The 26,885-nt window shown below is 38.0% G+C and overlaps 1 protein-coding gene across 6 annotated transcripts; it reads right to left on the bottom strand.

Moving 5' to 3' along the window:
* Nucleotides 1–16,555: 16,555 nt before the first annotated feature.
* chchd7.L (coiled-coil-helix-coiled-coil-helix domain containing 7 L homeolog) lies at nt 16,556–26,728 on the bottom strand. Of its 6 annotated transcripts, none has more exons than XM_018266722.2 (6): nt 26,593–26,728; nt 24,652–24,750; nt 24,238–24,343; nt 22,390–22,452; nt 20,421–20,519; nt 16,556–16,683 (listed from the first exon to the last, which is right to left on the bottom strand). In XM_018266722.2, exons 4-6 carry the CDS (start codon nt 22,438–22,440, stop codon nt 16,579–16,581), a joined length of 255 nt encoding a protein of 84 aa, XP_018122211.1. In that variant the 5' UTR covers nt 22,441–22,452; nt 24,238–24,343; nt 24,652–24,750; nt 26,593–26,728; the 3' UTR covers nt 16,556–16,578. The 6 variants fall into 6 exon arrangements, with proteins under 6 accessions (XP_018122211.1, XP_018122212.1, NP_001165230.1 ...); XM_018266723.2 differs by having other exon boundaries at nt 26,404–26,680; NM_001171759.1 differs by having other exon boundaries at nt 26,505–26,634.
* Nucleotides 26,729–26,885: the final 157 nt, after the last annotated feature.

Here is a 26,885-nt window from a genome sequence, read left to right as displayed (position 1 = left end):
CTAGAGCCCACACTACCTTGGTTCTTCACATGTAACTCTACCTGGTGGGGTATCTGTTTGGAAGCTACTCCCATTCACTCCTTGGGGAGCCTTTAGCTGCCCATACTCACTGCCCTGAACTGTCTCACACTACTAAGTGTAAAGACATGGGGGTATATTTATCAAAGAGTGAAGTTAGAGCTCACCACAGTCCTCTAGAGTGAAATTCTACCACTCTCCATTCATTTCTATGGGATTTTTAAAAGAGTATTTGTCAATGGGTGAAAGTGAAAGTTCATCTTTTGATAAATACGCTTTTCAAAATCCCATAGAAATGAATGGAGAGTGGCGGAATTTCACTGTAGCAGATTGTGGTGATCTCTAACTTCACTCTTTAATAAATATACCCCCTAGCCTATGCTAGCTAAACCTTCTTACTCTTGTGTTGGGTGTAGTTCGTCTTCATTTTTTTTATATTGTTTTTTAAATTGTTTGCCTTCTTCTGACTCTTTCCTGCCTTCTTCTGACGCTCTTTGAAATGGGGGTCACTGACCCCATTTAAAAACAAATGCTCTGTAAGGCTACACATTTATTGTTATTGCTACTTTTTATTACTCAACTTTCTATTCAGGCCTCTTCTATTCATATTCCAGTCTCTCATTCAAATCAGTGCATGGTTGCTAGATTAATTTGGAGCCTACCATCCAGATTGCTGAAATTGCAAACTGGAGAGCTGCTGAATAAAAATCGAAATAAAAATACATAAAAAATTAAAACAAATAGGCAATTGATAATTCAAAGGTAAAGAACTCTGTTAAGTCCTGCCTCCTTTTAAAGCCTTTTAGAACCTCCTAGGCATTTCCCTCTTCTCTCTGGTGGGCAAACACTAAAATTACAACTAACATTCAGCACTACTGTCTAGAGGCAGAAACCACTTTCTCCCCCTGCAGTTGCACCTTCTTGCTGTTTGATACAATGACCTGAGCAAAGGGTGAGACCTGCCTAGCACCCAATATCAGTGCCCTGCCAGGCGCCCTAGGCAACCTGGCCGGTCGCAGTTCCCAATAGGCATGTGCTTGCATCAAAAAGACACTTGCAAAAAAGATGGGCCAATTGGATAGAAACCATATAGAGAACCATAGAGAACCATAGCGGATCAGCCAGTGATACCACAACAAACATGAGATTCAATGTTGATAAATATAAAGTCATGCACCTGGGATATCCAAGCCACTTATACCCTTAATGGGACTGCACTTGGCAAATCCATTATGGAAAAGGACCTTGGAATCCTTGTAGATGATAAACTTGGCTGTAGCAAGCAATGCCAGTCAGCAGCATCAAGGGCAAATAAGGTCTAGAGCTGTATTAAAAGGGGCATAGAGTCAAGGGAGGAGGGGGTCATTCTTCCACTGTATAGAGCACTTGTAAGGCCCCATCTAGAATATGCCATACAGTTTTGGTCTCCATCACTCAAACAGGACATTATTGTATTAGAGAGGGTACAGAGAAGGGCAACTAAGCTGGTAAAAGGTATGGAAAATCTTAGCTATGAGGAAAGACTGGCCAAATTGGGGATGTTCAAGCTGGAGAATAGGCTTAAGGGGAGATATAATAACTATGTATAAACATATAATGGGATCATATAATAATCGCTCTAATGCTTTATTTACCAGTAGGTCTTTCCAGCTGACACAAGGTCACCCATTCCGATTAGAAGAAAAGAGGTTCCGCCTAAATATTCGGAAGGGTTTTTTTTTTTTTTACAGTGAGAGCTGTGAAGATGTGGAATTCTCTCCCTGAATCAGTTGTACAAGCTGATACATTAGATAGCTTTAAGAAGGGGTTGGATGGCTTTTTAGCAAGTGAGGGAATACAGGGTTATGGGAGATAGCTCATAGTACAAGTTGATCCAGGGACTAGTCTGATTGCCATTTTGGAGTCAGGAAAAATTGGAGAGTCTTCAGATGGGGCTTTTTTTTTTTGCCTTCCTTTGGATCAACTGGCAGATAGGCAGGTTAAAAAAAGTAAAAAGTTGAATTTGATGGACATGTGCCTTTTTTCAACCTAACTTACTATGTATGTATTCTGCTGGTGTTGTGACTGTAGAAAACAATGGTATACTTTTTTTTTTTGTATACAAATATTGAAGATCTTCACTGAAGTGATTAGCATTCAAATTGCCTCATTCAGCGGATTATCTTAGATAAAGTTGCCATCTGTTCTTCCGCTTCTGTTAACTAATGTATCATCATCCCTGTCTTCAAAATAAATACTTTTATTGCTTCTTGAGTATAATGTGTAAATATTGACTGTTATTTTGATTTAATTTTTTCAACAAACTTGCATAGAGTTGTGTATTTCCTGATGGAAAAAAACAAGCTGCAGCATAAGCATCAAGATTATTTTGGGAACTGATGGGAAGCAACAGTGCATTGCAGGTATTGCATGGGTAGTGGGTGTTAAAATGCAGGTTTGATTAGCTAGTTGGTCAGGTCTATTAAAGCAGTTTGCTTCTGTAAGAGCAGGTCTTGCCTTCTGTGCACCCTCAGGAGACGTCCTGGCTGAAGGACAGGTAGTGGTACTAGTGGGTAAACAGGGCAGATTATCAGTTCCTCTGCCGAGGGGCAAAGTGGGTAGAAGTTGAGAGTTAGAAAAATTCAGGCTGGGGGTCAGGTACAAGTCCGGTGAATTAAAACCACATAGTTCTCTATCTCAACATCCATGACAAACACAGTCAGTACATTACAATATCACTGGCCACTGCAGTAATTTTGCACAATATTTAATTATTTAAATATTTAATTATTGCAAAAACTGTAGACCAAACATTGCTGTTGCCTACATGAATAAAATATGGAATCAGAATGATACAATGATGCTGTATCTATGAGTGATATTTCTCAGTTTGGAACAAAAAGGACAGAAAATGAACTGCATGCACAAAAGCAAAATGATCCTCCTTTGCAGAGAGATCATTTCATGCATTAATGGGTAATAGTTGCTTAAGAATCTCTCCATGCTCACAGGCTATATCATAGGTTATGATTATATTTTAGTGTTCTAGATCTAAAGCAGGAACCTATTGTTACAGTTGGAAAATGGTTATATTGATGAATAATATTATTTACTGTATCCACTGTAATGAACATGTTGGTGCACTGACAATTCTTCTTTGCTAAGATTAAAAGGGGTCATTTATGTTACCCTGGGGTAACCTGGGGGTAACTACTCCTCATTCTGGTGTGTGAACAGCAGAGTGAAAGGTCAGGAGGAGCAGCAAAGCCTCTTTTAGGGCAGGTGATAAGGACAGGGCCCTGTTGCCACTCTATAGCAATGTATTCTAGGGGTGAGTGGCAAGTCTCTTTCTGCCAAAAAAGGCAATGCTAGAACACCAAATTGCAGTGTGCAAAGTACAAAAATGGTCAATTGCAGCCTTTTTGTTTGCACAATGCAGTCTGGTAAGTAAATGACCCCTTATGTCAGGCTACTATAGTGCTAACAATGTGACCGTAGTATCTAAAAGAATAGCCAACATTTAACCCAAAAAATAAATTCATGTACTACACTTTACTATATGCCGTATTTATCAGTATGTCAGAATTCACTGCTCTATCACTTTACCATCTCTTTTATTTTTAGTTTGTAGCGTGTCTGAGATATTAGCAGTTATTTTAGCTCCTATGCCTAAGAGCAGAGACATAAAGTCAGATTCAGGGAGATCAGTCGCCCAGTGACAAATCTCCTCTTCTTTGGGGTGACTAATCTCCCCAAACTGCTTTCCCGCCGAATTTAAATCACCGGGATGGCACTCAGAGCACTTCGTTTTCCGAAGTCGCCCAAAGTTTCCTCATGAGGCAACTTCGTGCGACCTCAGAAAACGTAGCGATCCGATTGCCATCCCGCCGGCGATTTACATTTAAGCTGGCGGGGAGGCAGTTCGGGGAGATAAGTCGCACCGAAGAAGAGGATATTTGTAGCCGGGCAACTAATCTCCTCGATTCTGACTGTGTGTCTCTGCCCTAAGTCCTAAGGGGGGTCTGGACCCCCTTTTCCTTGGCCCCCCCAACTCTGGGGTCTGCTTCCTCTATAGTTACACCACAGAGGAGAGAACTCTGACTGATATATACAGTAAATGCTGAGTACAGGGTGCAACAGAGCTAATCATTGTGAAGCCTGGACTTCATAATAAAGATCTAACAGCCATATTGTTCATAGGTACCGGTATTCACTGTTCTCACAGCCTTCCACTGGGCGTACTGGGACATCGCTCAGCAAACACAAGCCTGGATGAAAGATAAGAGGTTGGGGTAGAGGACTTTGAATAATCCAGATAATGATAAGGAATTTAGAATAATGTACACATATGTTGCATATCTGACAACCCATCTAGAAAATATATTATAATTAGAAATCTGGGCCTACAGATTAGTGAATAAAACGTTTCCACCCGGAGTGCGGGCTGTAACACATAAAGCTTTGTTTCTTCTTGGGAAGTTTTTTAAGTTCCCAAAGAAATCATCCTGCAACAACACAAAAGCAATATATATAATGTATGCCACTTTCATTTACAAGACTCACAGCACCATCTAGCGTCTTAAAAGCAATATTCCTTCATTTTCACTTACGTAAACAATCAAAGTGACATTTCCCTAGTGGATTTTACAACATATAGTAAATTCATTATGTAATATATGAAAATAACATTTTATAACACTAAAAAAAACAAGCAAACTCCTGTTTAGATAATCAATAGATATGGTACATCTGGGCAGAATACCCCCTTATTCATATTCAGTGCAAAAAAATAGGGCTTGTGCTGAACATCCCTTTTTACTTATTTAAATAAATACTTATTATTATTTGGAATTATCTATAATAATGGTATTTCTTATTTCTTGCACTAAACATGGAAAAATCTGAAAATGAAAGTAAACGCCACATTCAAACGAATCAGCAGCCCTCTGAAAAGCCTCTGTATAAACAAACTCCATACCTCACCCAATCTGCAGCTTGTTAGGCTTTGCAATATGGAGCAGTTCAGTAGACTGCTGATTTATTTTGATTGTAAGCTCCTTTGGGCATGGCCTCTTTTTTCATGTTTGTTGTATGCTCTCATTTATTGTACAGCTCTACGGAATATGTGTGGTGCTTTATAAATATGTTTTAATAATCAAAATCATTATGCATTATTATATCTGTTATTATTATAACTGTGGATTCCTCAGGGATTCCCAGCATTTTCTCCATTCATCAAAACATGTACATTTTACTGCTTGTGAAACAAATAGGGGCATAATATATGGTACAGTGTATTAGCATATTCTTGCTACACAAGTACACAAGCATCTGTCTGCTCAGTGACAATAAGTTCAGCTATAGTATAATCATAATAAATTCAGCACAATATACAGATTTGTATAATGATAGCGCAGTGTGTATCACATTATTTAGAAAGCCAAACTGATCATATATTGCACTAGGGATGCACTGAATCCACGATTCGGTTCGGGATTCAGCCAGGATTCAGCCTTTTTCAGCAGGATTCCGATTCGGCCGAATCCTTGAACCTAATCCTAATTTGCATATGGAAATAACGTGACTTTTCATCACATTTGCATGATTGGGAGTCAGTTCGGTATTCGGCCGAATCTTTCACCAAGGATTCGGGGATTCGGCCAAATAGTGGATTCGGTGCATCCCTATATTGCACATTAGCAGCCATTACACAAAATATACCCATTAGCGATTGGGCAGAATGGTTGCTATTTGTAAACATTTTACATGGCAGAAAGTTCATGTCACTGATTATCAGTTCTCTGCACAGAAAAACAGAAAAAATCATGATACATTTTGGTAAACATGAACTGTTTAACAAGCTGCTCTCAACGCCCTTACAGAAAAATTTACAATTATGCAGTTATTGCCATCTAGTGGACACGAGAGAAAATTAAATAGCGGCATTATACCTAAATCTGTGTATTTTTCGTCATCACAATAAAGCCCAGGGAATTCCTGTTTATGGTATCATGCAATGAAAAAATTTACTTATAGGCGTTGTTCATCTTTAAATGAATTTTTAGTGTGATGTAGTGACTGATAACCTGAGACAATTTGCATTTGTTTTTCATTTTTTATTATTTGTGGTTTTTGAGCTTTAGCAGCTCTCCAGTTTGCAGTTTCAGCAATTTGGTTGCAAGGTCCAAATTACCCTAGCAACCATGCACTGATTTGAATAAGAGACTGAAATGAATAGGAGAGGCCTGAATAGAAAGATGAATAAAAAGTAGTGATAACAATAAATGTGTAGCCTTACAGAACATTGTTTTTAGATGGGGTCTGTGAAAGCTGGAAAGAGTCTGAAGAAGAAGGCTTCTTTTCCGTCCTCCGATTTCTTTGCGCGGCTGTGCATGCGCAGCAGAACGAAAAGCCGAACTTTAACTAAAAAGTCGGCTATTTCGTTCAACTGCGCATGCGTTTGCCCCAGTAAATTTGAAGCAAGAAGAAAACTGAAAGAGGATCGCTCTGTGGTGCTCACTGGTATAACCCCGGGCCAGTGCAGTTTTCTACTGATAAGAGCACCGGCCCAGGGTTTCAGGTAAGTCAATACAATCACTTGGGGGTGCCTAACATTTGCAGGATGACTTTCCTTCTCCTTTAAGGCAAGCTTGTTTAAAAGCCTGTTTGTGCACCAGAATGGGGCACCTGATGTCCATGCCCAGGCTACACAGTCAGACAGTGAGAAGGGAGAGGGAATGTGAGTGACATCTAGGAAGTGCAGAACGGAAAGTGAAAGGAATTTCCTGCAGGAGGTTTTAAGCGTGTTTATAACAGGTATGGATGTTTTAATAAAAAAAAAATAAGTAAAACAAATTTGGGCTTCATGTTAATTGGAAAATGATTTTTTCATACAGCTTTCTGTATAACAGGTCCCCTTTAATCCAATCAACACTTTGGGGGTTATTTACTAAACACAAATGTTTCTGGTTGTGTTTTTTTTAGAGTAAAAGAAAACTCAATCTGAAAATCCACCATCTCAGACCAGTCGAGGTTATGTACAAGTCAATGGGAGATGGCCCTATCCCAATTTGAAGATATTGTGGTTTGCCCTGGGTTTAGACCGATAATCTGAAAAATTTGGGGGTTTTCGGGAAAAAACTCGAAAAAATAGAGCAATTCAGGAGAAAAGTCAGAAAAAAATGGAATGATTTGCGATTTTCGCTTGATTTTATCGAGTTGTTTCCCAATCAAAATAATTTCAATTATTTTATTAACAAATAAGGCAAAATCGGAGATGGGAGTTTGGTCGAGATAAAATTGGATTTTAGTAATTAGCCCCCTATATGTATTGTGTACCAAACAATGTAGGTCTCTATAAAAATATATTGCATAAAACAGCTCATATGTAAAACCCTGCTTCATGTAAATAAACCATTTTCATAATAATATACTTTTTTAGCAGTATTGGGTAACCATAAATAGAAAATTGCCATTTTAAAAAATAAGGTTGTAGGATTCACGGTGCACACAAACATACATTTACTTAAATATATATATTCCAGTTTGGTAAGATTCTTTAATATGCCACTTAATTTTATATAAACTATCTGTTGCTCAAGTATTCATTTTGGAGGTATAGTTTTCCTTTAAGAAATGAATTATATAGGACAAAATGCATGTCTAATAATATAAAGATTTTCATAATAAATTATGCAGTTCTACATTATACTTTAAGAACAAAATACAAAAAATGAATATGGCTAAAAATTTCATATACTGCACCAGCCTAAGCTTCAGCATCGCTAGAAGAAATGATCAAAGTTGTCACAGGAGTTTCTGACCTTGGATTTTGTTGGTGACACGCAGATGCTCAGTGTGCTTTGAGCAGATGTTGAGAACCTATGAAAATCATCAAACAGAAAATGAGGGTTGTCCTGTTCCAGTGCAAATGATTACATTCTTATGCTAATTGTGCTGGTTTGTGAGCTGTCATGTACCAATAATTATTTCTTAATCAACCCCAGCCCTATATTGTGACATTTATATACTAAATATTCAGTATATTGTGACTCTGCCCCTTTGTTCAGTAAGTGACAGCAGCACAGAGCATGTGCAGTGAATCAGCAGAAGATGGGGAGCTACTGGGGCATCTTTGAAGACACAGATCTTTAGTTAAGCTTTAGTGCTCCTTTAAAGACAATGCAATAGATAAATGGAGATTTGAAGGTCATTTGGTGTCTGTCTAGGTCTATCATGGCCCATCATGGTTGCCTCCAGTTCTCCATTTATATTCTTCACTCTCTCTTCTGCTGTAAAAAGCATGAAAGTAGCAGTCAGATGAGGAATGATAAAAAGATGATAAAATGTTCCCATCAAGCCTTATGTTAATATCTAGTCAATAGGTTGTATATATTAACGGTGTTCATTATTACAGTAATCATACAATTCAGTTCATTTTTACCAGATAATATATTTTTGATATATATTAATGATCTCGTGCCCATCAATAGCATTCATGTATGATGAGACCATACAAATAACAGTTAGACATTCTTGGTGAACCCAGCCATTGTGCAGGTATAAATGATGATAAAGTCAGACAAGGCTGTAGTTTTACAGACATGGTACATAAAGGTGGATAGTCAATGAGTCATGCGTGGGTCCAATTTTTGAAACCTGGACGTGCAACCCACATCTTGCATTTTTACCTCCTTGGACCCACTACTTGACTTGCAAATGCCTTATCTGCCACCAGATCCTCCAACCACTGGCCACCATTAAACCAGGAGTGCTCTTGCTGCAAACTGGAAGTCTTGTCTTCAGAAGTAGGCTTCAAGTTTTAACTTAACTATAAATAACATCCCACAGACCTACCAACCCATTTTTTTGCAGGCATCCTGTGGAAACTTAACCCACTGCTGGACTCATACGCCATCCAAAATACCAAATGGACAAAAGCAAGCACAGGAAAGAAACACGCACAGGGCAGGTAGGGTGAAAGGTAAGTAGAGGGCTTTAAACAAAAGCACAGGAACCAAGGTGCCAGGAACAGTTCAGTGTAAAAATAAAAACTGGGTAAATAAATAGGCTGTGCCAAATAAAAAATATTTCAATTTTAGTTAGCTAAAAAATGTTTTCTATAAAGGTTGGAGTGACTGGATGTCTAACATTATAGAACAGAACACTACTTCCTGCTTTTCAGCTCTCTAACTCTGAGTTAGTCAGCGACTTGAAGGGGAGCCACATGGGACATAACTGTTCAGTGAGTTTGCAATTGATCCTCAGCATTCAGCTCAGATTCAAAAACAGCAGTTATGACCCATAACTGGTAACCAATTAGTGGAAACCAAGAGAGCTGAAAAGCAGGAAGTAGTGTTGTGGCTATTATGTTAGACATCCACTCACTCCAGTCTTTATACATTACATTCTTGGCTAACTAACTATATTGGAAACCTTTTTTTATTTTGCACAGCTTATCTATTTACCCAGTTTTTATACTAAACAATTCCTTTAAGCCATGGCAGGGGACATGAGCTGCAAGAAACTTCAGGAGTATGTAGCTTGCCTTTGTAACACAGAAGTATGACTATGAAACCATAGTTACTTCTTCCTTTTTCTTCCCTTCTTTGCATTTAATTTAAAAATCTTTCAGATCCACTACTGTTTACCCCTTATACCCCAAATATTATGAGAGCCTTGCTGTGGTTGGTATTATGGTTTCAATGGTATGGCCAGAACCCAACCCACAAACTTCTGTGCACTGGCTAGCCCACCACCAATTGTAACCGGCTGCTTGGTGGGAGAATTAATAAGGCAAGACTTGCTTACAGGACCTACTTAGACCCTTTTCCCAGACCATGTAGATTGAAATGTACATAATATGCTTTACCCTCATACATTACACAAATTTGCACTTGAGCAGTAACCCATAGCAACCACTGGATGACTGGCTTTTTTTTACAGCCAGCTGCAGGTTCAACAATGAAAGCAAATATTTGATTGGTTGCCATGGGTTACTGCCCAGGCGCAAATATGCCAGTGCTTATAAATGAGCCCCAGTGATTGGAACCTGTCCTAGGAGTGCTTTCTGTGAAAGTGTTCTATAACAAGAAGCATTTCACTGGTTCAACTAAACAGCTATTAGGTGAAATTGAATGTTTATAGCAAGCCAAGCCTGATCATCCAACATCACTGCCCAACCTCACTAATTCTTGTTGCTGAATGGAATGAAGCCAACAATATTTCAGCATCCAGGAGAAGCACATCCTAGAAAAGCATAGGCTGCAAAGAGAAGGCCAACTTAATTTTATGTGAAAATGCCAGTGCTGGGGTGTATCTTGCCTCATGTGAGGGGCATCTGGTGCATTTCACAGTAAGGACCCTCTGGGTGTCTTTGGGTGGAGAAGTGTCCTTTTGTTTTGAAAAAGATATTCCCAGAGCTCTGGGGACAGTTTGCATCTTAGTGTAGATGAATACTTGTCTGCAAACATTTTTAGTTTAGTCTACATTCGGGGTATAGCCATCACTAGTGCCCTGTGACTAACCAGCCAGGGTATAGGCAGATGTCTTTGTTGTTTTGGGGTGATTAGATTTCCATTATGTCACAGAGGTTATATGAGCTGAAAGCAAATTTTAGTAGCAAGTAGTAGCAAGGTAGGATTGCTGTGGTATACGCTAGTCCCATTATCCTCTTGTAAGGTTGGCTGTTACTGTTCAGCTAGGTAAGGCACCAAGGTTTTTTACAGAGGTAAAGCGAGATGGGTCCAGCTGCTTCTTAAACCCGAAAAGTTAATCTATGAACTTATTCAGATTGGTTCCCTGAGCACTTATGCAATTTCTATTTAAGAGTTTTACACTGCTAATACCAGGCTCAGGTCAACAGCTCTCTTTGAAGACTTTTTGAGTGTCAGTAACCCTAATAGTCTATGCACTTTCTGCAGTCAGTTAAAGGAGAAGGAAAGGTTAAAACTAAGTAAGGTCCACCTAAATATACCAGTAAACCCTCAAAGTAGTGCTGCTCTGAGTCCTCTGTCAAAAGAAACACAGCATTTCTTTCCTTCTATTATGTACACATGGGCTTCTGTATCAGACTTCCTGCCTTCAGCTTAAACCTCATTCCCCCGGGCGTGAGCATGCTCAGTTTGCTCCTCTTCCCTTCCCCCTTTTCTGCTGTAATCTGAGCCCAGAGCTATAAGTGAGCATTGAGAGACTCAGGCAGGAAGTGATGTTACACCACTAATACTGCAGCTGCTATCCTAAACAAACAGAGAGCTTCTAAACATTCTGCAGAATAAATATAGCATTCTAGCTTGCACTATTGCAGCTAATCTATTGGCAATAAAATGCCTCAGTAGCTTTCCTTCTTCTTTAACTCTAGAGTTGCCAAATCTCAATTGAGTCTGGTATTTCCAGTCTACAAATGCAAATATCTCAGAAACCACTTAAAAAATAATTTTGGGAGGTTTAGATTCTTTCTTGGACAACACTTGAGTTGCAGATGCTTGGATGTTCTGTATCTAACATATACTATATATATTTATATAGCCAGATGAAACTATCACCTTAAAAGTGTAGTAGGGGAATCTTAAACTTGTATTCTGTTGTACACAGTGACATTCTGTGACAATTTGCAATTTAGCAAAATTTAGCAAATTTAGCTTTTTGTTCAACAGCTATCTGGTTGTTAGAGTATAATTTCCCAATGCTTTGAATGAGAGACTGGAAGATAAATAGGAAAGGGCATGTACACAAAGATAAGTATATCAAATTGCAGCCTCACAGAGCAATAATTATTTGGCAGATGGGGTCACTGACTCCCATCTGAATGCTGGGAATAGGCAGAATTTTAATAGCATTTGAAAGCAGTATGTTATCCCTTTCTGTTCTAAAAGAAAAGGTGTGGTAGAAGTCAGTTCTCCTTTAGGTCAGCTGACCTGCTACATTGTTTCAGGAGTTAGAACCAGCAGTGTGGGGAATATAAACAATCAAATACTACTTCGGTAGCAATCACATTTACAAGTAACTGTAAAAGTACTGAACATGCTTAAAGGGATCCTGCCATCGGAAAACATGTTTTTTTCAAAACACCTGAGTTAATAGTGCTACTCCAGCAGAATTCTGCACTGAAATCCATTTCTCAAAAGAGCAAACAGATTTTTTTTATATTCAATTTTGAAATCTGACATGGGGCTAGACATTTTGTCAATTTCCCAGCTGCCCCTGGTCATGTGACTTGTGCCTGCACTTTAGAAGAGAAATGCTTTCTGGCAGGCTGCTGTTTTTCCTTCTCAATGTAACTGAATGTGTCTCAGTGAGACATGGGTTTTTACTATTGAGTGCTGTTCTCAGATCTACCAGGCAGCTGATATCTTGTGTTAGGGAGCTGTTATCTGGTTACCTTCCAATTGTTCTTTTGTTTGGCTGCTGGGGGGGAAAAGGGAGGGGGTGATATCACTCCAACTTGCAGTACAGCAGTAAAGAGTGATTGAAGTTTATCAGAGTACAAGTCACATGACTTGGGGCAGCTGGGAAATTGACAATATGTCTAGCCCCATGTCAGATTTCAAAATTGAATATAAAAAAATCTGTTTGCTCTTTTGAGAAATGGATTTCAGTGCAGAATTCTGCTGGAGCAGCACTATTAACTGATTCATTTTGAAAAAAAATTTTTTTCCCATGACAGTATCCCTTTAATGTATTGCATTTTCTTTCCTTTTGCGAAAATGTTTTTGGGAGATCTTTTAACACCATTATTTTTGCTGCGTATTCATATCTTCATACTTATTTAAATTTGAAATGTTCCATTTTAGAAGACTTTCTCTTGGGAGTTTACCAATTCAAATGCTACTTGCTTCTAAGCGTGATGAAGACCCTGAACATTCAGCAGATTTAGTAAATTCTGCTTCAAACAATTCATCACTTTTGTGCCTGAATCTCCAGTAACAAAACACAGAAATATATATTTTGTTGTTACAACAACTGGTAATTATACAATTAAATATTCCAGCAGCACTCAGAAATAGTGAAACCAAATTTATATGTGCCACCAACCACCTTACTGGTAATTATATACTGAATTTTCAAAAATCAAATTGTTAAGTTGGGCAGCAGTTTGATAATACCTAAACCGGAATTTGCCAAAAGGGTATCTCCACAAGCACAAAAAATATTTACAAAGTGGGATTTATACTCTTTGTACCAGCTAAATAATAATAAAATATTTGCATAGACATGCATATGAATAAAATGCCAATGTTTATTAACAACCGTGCCAATGAATCACAATGCATATTAAAAACACTTATTAAACCAGATGGTGCTGCTTAGTGAGAGAAGGGCCCCTCCTTTACTAATTTCATCACTCTATAAGAATTAATTAGAAAAATACTTATGCATATCAACATATACAATAAGAAAACCGTTAGATCAACAGGAGTAGTTCAGATTTCAAACATGTATATCAGTGTGTCAGATCAACAATTTTTTGTCCAGTACTGACCGAAATGTAAAGGTATGTTGTGATGACTGGCAAGATCATTAAAGTAGAAGGAAAGGCTTTGTACACTTGGGGGTGCCCAATGTTATATACGTAGTATAGACTTACCTGAAACTCCGGGCAGGTGCTCCTATGAGCAGAAAACTGCACCGGCCGGGGGGGGGGGTTATACCAGTGAGCACCAAGGAGCGATCCTCTTTCGTCTTTTTCTTTCTTCAAATTTACCAGGGCAAACGTATTCGCAGTAGAATGAAAAAGCCGACTTTTTAGTTAAAGTTTGGCTTTTCGTTCTACTGCACATGCGCAGCTGCGGGAAGGCAGAGGAAGACAGAAGAAGATCACTCTGTGGTGCTCACTGGTATAACCAGTTTAACAGTTTTCTGCTGATAGGAGCACCAACCCGGAGTTTAAGGTAAGTCAATACAATCACTTGGGGGGTGCCTAATATTTGGCACCCCAAGTGTACGAAGCCTTTCCTTCTCCTTTAATAGTCATAAGTACAATGGTCCCCTGAAATTCTCCGGTTTCTTTAACTGTTAGAGGTCAACTGTGCCTGGCTGAAATGAGCCGTACATGTGGAGTGACTGCACAGTACTTTTATAATAGCGCTAGATCTTAGAGGTGGTTGTTGGAGATGAAAGCAAATGTTAAGAACGTTCCGAATTCCTTGGACACTTAGTCAAGCGTAAAGTAATTGGTAGACGCAGCAGCTGCTATTCATTGCACCAAACGTGGCATCATTGTATCCCTCTATGTAGTAAACATGTGGCACCTTCATAAGATTAAGAGGTTTGATACTCAGCTGCATCGCCATTCTTCTCAAGGATCGGTGTTAAGATAATGGAATCATGTTGTCCCCTTCCACCACCTCCATAACGCTGCTGTATCTCACCTCACTGTTATGTACAACCCCGATATTGGCTCCTCCGTAATCAGTCCAGCACCAGAGGGGGGCTTCTTCCACTCACTAAAAAAATCTATATTTTATATAATGACCTTATTGCTCCAGCCTAGTTTCAGCTTTTCAATATCAGCAATGATCCAGGACTTCAAACTTGTCACAGGGGGTCACCATCTTGGAAAGTGTCTGTGACACTCACATGATCAGTGGGCTCTAAGAAGCTGTTGAGAAGCTAAGCTTAGGGGGTCATTGCAAAATTATCAAGTAGAAAATGAGGTTGGTCTTTAATACAAGCTGATGCTACAGGGCTGATTATTAGATTCTGATGCTAATTGCACTAGTATCTTATATTGTGACATTTCTATTCTATGTGTACTGTATATTGTGAGTGGGTCCCTAAGCTCAGTAAGTGACAGCAGCACAGATCATGTGCAGTGAATCAGCAGAAAAGAAGATGGGGAGCTACTGGGGCATCTTTGGAGACACAGATCTTTATTGCTAAATGGCTGTGGTTGCATTGGGCTGGTATAGAAGCCCAAAACATAATATAGAACATTTTTTTGCAACATCTTTAGTTAAGATTTAGTTCTCCTTTAAGACTGAACAAACAATTCCATTTTAGAAGTTGTATTGTAACCCTAAAGAACCTGTTCAACACCAAAATAAAAAGCCTGAAGCTTGATATTGGCAAGCAAAAGCCAACTAAGAAGGTGCTGTTTTACTACTACTTTTGCTTATTAGTGCAAGATTTAAAGAATTCAAATATGGATCTGCTCTGTACCGCCAACACTTCTTTACCAATTCCAGAGACTGACGTTCATATATAAAAGGCCAATGGCAAATAAGTGCATGAAGCACGAGCATCCAAAACAATATATTTAGCGATCTGTGCCTTACAAAAAGTATAAAAGTTTTAATGCTCTCTAGTATGACAGTGCTGTTGATTTACTCATCAACAAAACCCACTTTTGTTGATTGCAAAGCAGTTGATGTATCTGAGGAACAAATACAGTATAACCAGCAGCTGTCAAATGCCTTTGTCTTAGTAGTGATCAAGTTGCTGCAAAAAAGGCAGCTGAAAGCAAGGACACTGAGTAAGGCTGTGATGTAACACAACAGTTCACTCATTATGGCTCATTTATGCAGACAAGGGCAAAGCGCCAAAGTTGAGCAGGTACTGATACTATTTACAAAGGTGCTTGTTCCTTACATGTTGCTTTGTAATTTGTGGAGAGTATGAATGCACCCCTTGAGACTGCTTTGATAAGTTACACACAAGTGTACACATTGATGCATGGGAAACTCAATTATCTTCGTTTTCCAAAGTCACCTTGTGAGGCAACTTCGGAATATGAAGCGCCGCGAGTGCCATGCAGCAGGCAATTTCTCATTCTAGCAGGCGGAAGCATTTCGGGGAGATTAGTAGCCCCATAGAAAAGACAATTAGTCACCGGGTGGCTAAATCTCCCCGAATCGCCCAGTGTGACCTTACCCTTACAGTATGCCCAATAGTAGCTGCAAATACAGCCCCAAGATAACCGTTGCTTCTTCTTCTCACTGCAACAGAGCAGAGATCCTTCCCAGATGGCTTTGCAGTTTAAACTGCTCTAACCTTTAATGGGGTTATTTGCTTCAAAATAAGCGGTTAGTATGTTACAGAATGGTCTGTCCTTAGAACTTTTCAGTTTGGAAATCCATTATCCACAAAGCTCCTATGTCTCCCTTAGATTTCATTATATCCAAATATTCCAAATTTTAAAATATGATTTGTCTCTGTAATAATAAAACAGCACCATGTACTGGATCCAAACTAAGATATTATTTATCCTCATTGGAAGCAAACCTAGCCTATCGGTTTATTTAATTTTTATATAATTTTCTAATAGACTGTAGGTATGAAGATCCAAATTATGGAAAGATCCCTTATCTGGAAAACCTCAAGTCCCGAGCATTCTGTATAACAGGTCCCACTAGTACTAGTATTTGGTTGCTGGGCAGAATTTTTTCTGGGCAGGATTTTTTCCTGTCAAGCTAGCGTTTTATTACCGGTAATTATTCATATAAACCACTTTTACATTATACTAAAAGTTCATTTTAAGGAAAATGACCATTAAATTTAACCAAAACAAAAGTATACATAGACTGCCAACGAACAGACAAAGACACAATAGCCTAATATATAATGTGCATGTTCAGAGCATATTTAATACGGTAGACTTTCCAATGACTCCAATATCTGCTTTCTTTCTTCTGCAGCTGGCATATAAGGAACAGTACCTTCTCTTCTTCTTGTTATCATAATTCCATTCTGACAAAACAAAAACAAGTTGTTTTAGGGTTAAAAGTAGTTTTTGGGGTTAAACTTTACAATATGTGAAGCGATTCAAACACAAATTAAATGGACGGATCTCAAATTATACAGGAGATTTTGAAGGTCAGACTTTTATCTGATGCAACAGCACCAGATTTTGTGGAAACTTCCAAATCTCATCCTCCCTACTGTAAGGTTAGTCTGATCAGATAAGGTTGGATGACATGTTTTATTTATACATTTACATCAGACACTCAGTGGGTTGTGTGGGAATTTTTCAGGTCTGGCTTTTTGGCGCAAAAAAGAATCCCAGAAAGCAAAAATCCACCATCTCAGACCTGTCAAGGTCATGTATAAATCAATGGGAGATGTCCCAACCCCAATTTGAAGATATTGTGGTCTGCACTGGGTTAAGCCTGATAATCGTAAAAATTTGTTTTTTTCGGGCAAATTCCTGAAAAAAATAGAATGATTCGGTTTTGCTAGATTTTATTCATTTTTTTTACAGATCCGATTAGTTATTTTATTAATAATAATTTTTTTGAAACAATGAGATGAAATTGGATTTTAGTAAATAACCCCTTTAATGTAGTATAAGAAGACATAAGAGAAAGTTTTCCGACATATTCATCAGATTACAGCTCAGATTTATCTTGCCAGATACAACATATGCACCTTTCACATTCAACAGGGATGTTGTGTCGAATGGCAGTGCTTCCATGTAGTTTACACAACAGAATGGTTAGCCCAATCAGCTACTGCACAGTAACGCTGCTGCAGAGCTAATTATAAATTTACGGTTAGATTCATGATTTGCTTGCAACATGTGAAAGTATAATGGCATTCAACACTTCTCCATATATTTTGCCAAACAATTCTTATTTGATTTGCAAATGTGTGTTAAAGAGGTGGTTCACCTTCAAGTTAAGTTTTAGTATGTTATAGAATGGCCAATTCTAACAAACTTTAAGTGGTCTTCATTATATATCTTAATTAGTTTTTTTTTTTTTAATTATTTGCCTTCTTATTCTGACTCTGTCCAGCTTTTAAATGGGGGCCACTGATCCCATCTAAAAACAAATGATCTGTAAGGCTACAAACGTATTGTTATTGTTACACATCCTTCTATTCAGGCCTCTCTTATTCATATTCCAGTCTCTTATTCAAATCAATGCAACAAGATTGCTGTAACTGCAAACTGGAGAGCTGCGGAATAAAAATGTAAATAACTCAAAAAGTGCATAATGAAACATAAAAAATGGGACCAATTGCAAATTGTCTCAGAATATCACGCTCTACATCATACTAAAAGTGAACTCAAAGGGGAAAAACCCTTTAACAGCCTTGTACAATCAAATGTAGCGTGTAAATCTAGCCTCAATCTTTCCACTCCTATCCCCCCACAACAGCTCAGACATCTCTAGTCTGTGTAGAGACTGTATTTCTGAGATTTGTATTTCCTTCTTAAATTTGCAATAGATGGTCAAACCCTTAAAAAGATAAAGTCAACCTTAAATCAAACCTTAATATGAATGTTTGATGATACAGACAATAGTATTCAAAGAAGAGTTGCAATCTAAGACGTTTTTCCCAGGGGATTTTATAACAACCATGCAGTAGTTTGAACGTCATAATGGAAAACGAATAGAAGAGAGTATAGAAAGCCATAAAGAATTTGGAAAGTAAAATAAGACCCTTATAGTTCATATGATGTTAGTTGGCTGGGGTCACTGACAGATTATTCAAAGAAACACAACCCATAACCAATAAAGGTATAACCAGCACTGCATTGCTATGACTGTATTTTCCAGGATTTACCATGTGTGATTACAACAATTTTTGGTGTTTTGACAAATATTTAGACTACGAATCTTCTAATATATGACAATTTATCTAAAGTGGTAAACCCTTCCCTGCTTAGTTGCTCTCCTTTGGACTTTCCCTATTTCAATAAAGTAATCACTGGAGACCAAAACTGCATTAAATATTGTAGATATGGCCTTTGAAAAGAATTTTACTCTCCTTTTATAAATCTATACCCAATTTAATTCATTTTAAACCCATGCTCAGCGGCATTGCTTGCTACAGCTAAAATCCACAAGAACCCTGGTCCATCTCCATTCATCATTTGCTTTACTCCCATTAAAGTTATAAGTGGTTTGCCCAAGTTTATAATATCACACTATATTAGCACAGACTCATGTGAGTTTTGTCTGCACAGATCACCTGCAAGAGTCACAAAATATAATCCCCTTTCAAATAATTATAAAAGAAAATATTAGCATCTTTATCCCAATTGTTTATGTGCTGCACCCAGGAAATACTTCAGACATCCGACATTCAAACCGACATTACACTGTAAAATATTGTTCTGGATTGTGCTTAGTACAAGGAAACAGGAATACTGATTTACTTTTATTATATCCTTCTATACTGGCCATAAACACATACACACGGCAACTAACCAGATCACTAGTTTTCATACATTAAGACTAGAAATGCATGCTGAAGCCACTATAATCCATCTATCACAATGTTATTATTTGTCAAAGATGCCTTCTGTAGTGTCCGGAAACTGAAAATGTGCCAGTTTCTTTATTGGACTATTTCATTCTTATAGCTTGATTAGATATATACATTCTCCAAATATTATTGGTGCAATAGAAAAGCTTCTCTTTGAAATCAATGTTTGAAGTTCGTGTTCAGCTCAGTAATTCAGGTTCAGACTCTAAACTGTTACAATTTTGCAACATTGAGTTGATCCATTTCTCAGCTGCATCTCTGGAGTATTAGCAACAATTGTATCAATTTTAACAGCTGCATGTAATGAAATCCAGAGATTCTGCTCAGCAGGGACAATAATAAGAAATGTATCAACTAAATGTATCCATTAAGAACAGTTTACAGGGTCGGTGAACCCCCCCAGAGCTGCTTCAGAAGGTGAAACATGATTTTTTACACTTCAATATTAGAAAAACGGTGACACAGAAAATAGAAAGTCATTGGAAAAAGTCGTTATTTCTGGTGATCTATCTGAAAACAACTAATTGTTTGAAGGTGAACCACCCCTTGAAGAATTAGAATGGAAATGCTCATCAATCTCAAACCAGAACAAATGCCTGCCTGCTAAAATATTTGTGCACACCCACAAGCCTCCCCATCTTTATTCAATGCTGTCCCATTGTCTGCCATTTCTATTTTATTCTTTAATTATTTTAAGAATTTGAACCAGTAGTTAATAACCATTTTGCTGAAACAAAAAACTTTTTTTAAACATGAACGTACTCAAGTACTGTATACTACTGTATCACTTACTGCAATATGTTAAGGGGTATTTCACATTTAAGCTAGCTTTTAGTGTGATATTCTGAGACACTTTGCAACTGGGCTTCATTTTGTTTGGCGTTTTTATTAAAAAAAAAAATCTGCCTCTCTCTAGTTTGGAACTTTGGCAGTTATCTGGTTGCTAGGGTCCAAGTTACCATAGCAATCAGACAGTGGGTTAAATGAGAGACTGAAACATGAACAGGATAGAATGATAAGTAATAATAAGTAACTGTAATTATACAAGTGTAACTTCATAGAGCAATAATGTTTTGGCTGGTGGGGTCAGTGACCTCCATTTGAAAGGCAAATAATTCAAAAACAAATTTGTTTTCAGCGAGTAATGTAAGATGAAATCCATAACTATTGGACACATCTTTCTAATATTACACTGGTAAGTTTATACTTACCCAAAATTTTCTGCAATTTTTGTATTTGATAAAGTAAGAGGTGCACAAGTCCTTTTGGTACTGATTTTCATCCATGCACTTAGTAGATGCGTCGGTTTCCTTATAAAGCAAATTTAAAAGTCAAGATTTGGTTTTGCAAACAAACAACACATTTACAGGAAAGTACAGAAACTGGGTGGAAGCTCACTATATACAGATAAAACATTTGAGGGACAACAAAATGCTAGGATTTTTATTTTGATACACTTCGTTATGTCTCTGGCATGTACTTAAATCAGACAATTCACACATCTAGCACTGTACATGCCTTTGGAATTCTGTTTCAGGATGTATCTCGCATTAAAAAAAATAAAATGGAACTATCATTAAAAAAACAGAACACATTAAACTTAATTAGGTATTAAATAAAATACTTTATTAAAACTTCAGCTGTGCAAAATATCTGTTTAACAATTTATTTATTTTTTTTTCCTGCTGCAAACGCATGCATCTGGTCTAACATTTTAACATCACTTTGGCCTTCCCAATTTCCATACAGCAGCACCAAGAGGTTGGTTTAAGAACACTGGTAATTATTTGACAAAAGAAAAAATCCTATATTTTGTAGGGATGCGCCGAATCCACTATTTTGGATTCGTGAAAGATTCGGCCGAATACCGAACTAAACCCTAATTTGCATAAGCAAATTAGTAGGTGGGAAGGGGGAAAACATTTCTTACTTGCTTGTTTTGTGACAAAAAGACACACAATTTCCCTCCCCGTCCCTAATTTGCATATGCAAATTCGGATTCAGTTCGGCAGGGCTGAAGGATTCGGCTAAATCCGAATCCTGTTGAAAAAGGCCAAATCCTGAAACGAATCTTGAATTCGGTGCATCCCTAATATTTTGGAAAGAATTCAACATCCAGTACAATTAAAAAACATGTTTGAAGCAATGTCATTTCCCCTTTAAAATCTTAAACATAAATATAAAATTGTTTGCTAAGAAAACAGCCTTCATTTAAACTTCTATGCTCCTTACTAATTTGAAGCATTTTAAAGGGATAATGTCCTGGGAAAACATGTTTTTTTTTCCCAAACCCATCAGTTAATAGTGCTGTTCCAGCAGAATTCTGCACTGAAATCCATTTTTCAAAAGAGCAAACAGATTTTCAATTTTGAAATCTGACATGGGGCTAGACATGTTGTCAGTTTCCCAGCTGCCCCCAGTCATGTGACTTGTGCTCTGCTAAACTTCAGTCACTCTTTACTGCTGTACTGTAAGCCTAACAAAAGAACAATGGGAACGTAACCAGATAGCAGCTCCCTAACACAAGATAACAGCTCCCTGGTAGATCTAAAAACAACACTCGATAGTAAAAGCCAAGTCCCACTGAGACGCATTCAGTTACATTAAGTAGGAGAAATAACAGCCTGCCGGAAAGTAGTTCCATCCTAAAGTGCAGGCACAAGTCACATGACTGGGGCAGCTGGGAAACGGACAATATGTTAAGCCCCATGTCAGATTTCAAAACTGAATATAAAAATAATCTGTTTGCTCTTTTGAGAATTGGATTTCAGTGCAGAATTCTGCTGGAGCAGCACCATTAACTGATGTGTTTTGAAAAAAACATTTTTTTCCGATGACAGTATCCCTTTAATATATTTTACTTGTTGTATAACTTTGCATGCTGTACATGCTTCTTTCATTGCTGTAGTCAACCCCTATATGATTTTTGGGAAAACTGTCTATGGTCTGTGGAAGTCTATCATCATCATTGCCTTGCATATTTGAATAACATAATATTTGCCCACATATACCAGGCATGTGTTAGATTATATCTTTAAGAACATTTCCTCAGTCTTTTTGGGTCTAAGTCCTGGAGACTAAATACAGTATTTTAAATAGTTTTTTTAACAACAATAGTGATATTTGTTTCTAGTAACAAATAAAATATGTAAAATGTGTGTATAAAATAGTTCAACTAACCTCTAAACAGGGATTTGAGTCAAGGTCCCTCATCCTCCGTATCCTAGACATCGTTAATGGAACCTGCAAAACATATGGAGTTAGGATCACTCTAACCATCAGTATACAAAGTAAAGCAGGTAGAAAGGGTCAAAACAGGTGCAAAGGCCCTGAGGAAAATCACTGTAATTTAAATGCAAATGTCGCAGTTGACACCCATGTGTGTCTTATCCTTATAAAAATATATACAATTTTAACACAGGAATTGCCTTCTGAATCAATTAATTGGCAAGAGATTTTGAAAAAAAACCCCAGTAAATATGGTAATATGCCCCCAGTGCTTTAAATGTATTTTCCTCCTTAAAGGGATACTGTCATGGGAAAACATGTTTTTTTCAAAACGCATCAGTTAATAGTGCTACTCCAGCAAAGGGAAGGGTAATATCACTCTAACTTGCAGTACAGCAGTAGTGACTAAAGTTTATCAGAGCACAAGTCACATGACTGGGGGCAGCTGGGAAACTGACAATAGGTCTAGCCCCATGTCAGATTTCAAAATTGAATATAAAAAAATCTGTTTGCTCTTTTGAAAGATGGATTTCACTGCAGAAATCTGCTGAAGCAACACTATTAACTGATGTGTTTTAAAAAAACAAACAAACATGTTTTCCCATGACAGTATCCCTTTAATCTCCTTCAGTCCACTAGGACTGCTACAAGGAGAGCTGTCCAGTGGATAATACCACATACAAGTATGGGACCTGTTATACAGAATGCTTGGGACCTAGGGTTTTATAGAATCGCCAAGTCTAAGTAACTTTTTCATTGGTGTTAATTTTTTATTTTATAAAGTTTTTTTTTTTAATTATATGCCTTTTTCTTTTGACTCTTCAGTCAAAGCTTTCAAATGCTCTGTAAGGCTACAAATGTATTGTTTTTGCTACTTTTTATTACTCATCTTCCTATTCTGGTCATATTCCATTCTCTTATTCAAATCAGTGCATGGCTGCTAGGGTAATTTGGATTCTAGCAACTGGATTTCTTTAACGACAAACTGGTTTTGCTGCTGAATAAAAAGCTAAGTAACTCAAATAATACAAAACAATTGTAAGTGGTCTCAAAAGTTTACTCTCTACATCATACTAAAAGTACACTCATAGGTGAACAACCCCTTTAAGTCTACTAAACAAATCATGTAAACCTTAAATAACCCCAAAAGGGCTGGTTTTGCTTCCAATAATAATAACTTCTTATATCATAGTTTGGACCAAGTACTAGGTACTGTTTTATTATAACAGAGAAAAAACGTAAATCAATTCTAAAAATTGATTATTTGGATAAAATTGAGTCTTTGGGGGATGGCCTTTCTGTAATTCTGAACTTTCTGGATAAAGGGTTTCTGGATGACAGATCCCATACTGTACCTCCTGCAGAGTGAATACTGCTGTCAATTAACTGTGTTGTCTTTCAAGATTATATTCCCCTCATCAGTAAGAATGGTGTTGGTAGACAAATCAAGTGAGGCACAGAAGTAAGCACCCCTACCTTGCAGTACTTTGAACCCTAGTCAAAATCAAGCCAGTGCCTATCTCCATAGCAATTGTATGTCCTCCTTGTGTTTTAGGTGGGTTCCCTTCCAACATAAGGACAGGTTAACGGATTTCAGGCGTAATGTAGTTTGTGTAGGTAAAATTCTGTATTGACTAACATTCTATTCTTTATGCTTTTCAAAAAAGACAGTTTACACCTTCAACAACAAATTAGAAACACTCAAAGGGTACATATAAACAAGTATTTGCCTTATAGAACTGTTAAAATAGAGAGTGCATTTAAAGGTTACATTTGCACTTATTATTAAAATGTTCTAACCAATTTACTAGTCACTCAGAGCTTTGCTGGCTGCTTTCCTAAGCTGCTTCTTTCACTGCAGTATCCAATCCAATTTTGCAATGGGGCAGTCAGTAGTTTAATGGACCTAAGAAGGAACACGGACCAGAGAGGATTTATTAGCAGTGCCTTTTAAGATATATAAGGTATGTTTTTGGCCCAAATTGAATAAGGCTTCATATATTGTTTCACAGCCTACACAATGAGCATGATTTTGAATACCTTATCTTTAAACACTATCAAATGGTATTTTGTATCTATGCCATAGTCTAATGAACAGCACAAAGCATGAAAGGCAACTTCAATAAAGTGTATCTTCTTTCATTATCCAACAAAGGATGCATGGTGATAATTGCGAGTGGAATAGTTTGTCAGTGTTGCATGTTAGTCCCATACCTATGCAAATGAAGATATGCAGGCAATCGAAAACGTATAGGCAGAGATCAATACTTCTTTACATGCGGATCAGTGGCTGACATCTGTAATTCTTTAAATCTATAAACAAAAAAACATTTCTTTAACGCGTCACATTTTAGTACATTTTAGCAAGCATCCCTCTAACACCCCTTTTACTCCGAAAGTTTACACTAGGCTACCATAAGCCAAAATTTATTACAGTTTTAGAACTACACGTGATTTCGCATGGTGTACCATGGTGCTAGAAGGACAAAAAGTGGTGCATTTCATTTACTGACAAACTGAAAACACAATTTTAGGGTTCAGAGTTTCAGACCAATATTAAATCCTGCACAAAAGATTGTGATGAATCTTGAACCAGATCCAAACCCTCATCTGTATATGCAAGTGAGCATAATCCACTCAACCCCCCAAACTGTCCAATGGTAAAGAGATATGTGATAAGGCCAGACTCAAACACCCCTGATACCCAAAAGTCTGGAATTTGGCCAAATGCATCATCTGCACCCCTTATTTCAATGCCTCCCTTTTTTATGTACAGATTTATAAATATTGACAATGACGCAAAGATCCCATGGAAGTTGTTGGTATTTGATCAGCCTTTACAGTTTGGTATATGGTGAATTTCAACAAAGCAGAGGACGCTTTTTGGATCTGACAAATATTCCGGATGTCCGCTAGGTGTCACATGAACACATTCCAGTGTATTCACTAACAGGGAATCTGAAAGGTGATTCTGCAGCCTGCATTTTAAGCTGGGGGGGGGGGTGGAAGGGAAGTAGTTCTAGCATTATATGTTGCAGATAACTTTGTGGACAGACTATTAGACTATCAGGTTATCAATGACAAACAACAATATACATATATCTATATATATATTATTTTTTTAAAGCTTGCTTCTAAATCAGCCTGTAATGACTTTAAGAAGAGACAGCAGGCAGTCAGGAATGCAGAGAAACTATGGTCTCCGTGCATGAACTCCCAGCATGTATATTTTAATTCTTACATGAATATTTCTATTACAACAGTAGATACACTCGCAGCTCCAGATACATCTGTCAGAATACAATTCAGCCAATAAAACCATAAGGATTCGGTTGCTTATGACACAGACTCCTGGCAACATGATCAGTCTACCAAGTAAACACGTGATCCCAGCCTGTGTATAGGGGTGCTGTGATTTAGACCTTTCTAGGTTATAAAAAGGTAGGTGGCGAAGTAATGAAGGGACATACAAAGGAAAGATATGGCTCTAAATAAAAAATAAGGCCATATTATGAAACAATGATACATCTGTACTTAGTAGGGATCTTAGTCAGAGTACCATAGAGGACATGGGGACAACACACACACACAGAGGAGTGAAGAAGCTGTGTCATTTAAATGGAGCCTTCAGTCAGTGTCTTTGAGTATTTTCTATGTCCTCCTATCAGGTGGTCTGGTAACCTTAGATGGGAATAACCACGTGCAGGCCTGACTACAGCCATGACCCTGAGAGAAGTGACAAGGACAGTCCCTCCCCAAGTGCAGAATGGCTGCTGGGAGTTGTAGTTGAAGCGTTGGAGGGTCGCAGGACATCCCATTAGTCAGGGGATGTGGGGGTGATAACATAACAGTGGACGTTCAGGGTCACAAACACTAACTTGTCCCTGCCCTGAGGCTGTTACTAGTACTCCCAGCACCCCTCTGACCAGGAAATCCGCTGACCCAATGTACAGGCAGCTGCGTTACCATCACTGACTCCTCACTTCTGACGAGACAACCAGACATGGTGCCGTAGCGTAAACGTTAGGGGGGTTTGCGGAGCTGTGCAAAGTAGTGTTCGCGCTCACCTCCCTGTGTCCCACAGTCGGTCGGGAGATTTGGAAAGTTTTTTACAAACTGGCCTAAGGTCACAGTGCTGAGGGCACCACTACTCACGAGGCTGTTGATAACAATAACAACACCCTTCACAGAAGCGAGCGAACGACTCAAATTCGAAATACGTCAACTTCTCTCCTCACTGTGCTATAAGTAGCAGCACACAGTAACTTGCTGCTCAGCGCAATTAATGACACTATGTCAGTCCAATTGCATGGCTCGTTCTGTTGATTGGCAGCAAAAACGACCAATTCTGGGACTCCCCTCGTGTCGGCCCAATACGCCTACTACATGGCGTCTTCTTGATGATTGACAATCGCTGCACCCAATAAGAATACGATCCGGTCTCTGTT

This window comes from Xenopus laevis, chromosome 6L, assembly GCF_017654675.1.
Source record: "Xenopus laevis strain J_2021 chromosome 6L, Xenopus_laevis_v10.1, whole genome shotgun sequence".
NCBI lineage: Eukaryota > Metazoa > Chordata > Amphibia > Anura > Pipidae > Xenopus > Xenopus laevis.
Note: the sequence above shows the minus strand (reverse complement) of the source record. Positions and strands in the feature narration are given on the sequence as shown.

Bases quoted from the DNA above. Each gene is read 5' to 3' on its own strand.
- chchd7.L (XM_018266722.2), bottom strand. From the start codon at position 22,440: ATGTCTAGGATACGGAGGATGAGGGACCTTGACTCAAATCCCTGTTTA. The intron at 20,520-22,389 runs GTTAGTTGAACT...TTGCTTTATAAG, and splicing joins ACTCAAATCCCTGTTTAGAG to GAAACCGACGCATCTACTAA. The intron at 16,684-20,420 runs GTAAGTATAAAC...TTGTTTTGTCAG, and splicing joins AAAATTGCAGAAAATTTTGG to AATGGAATTATGATAACAAG.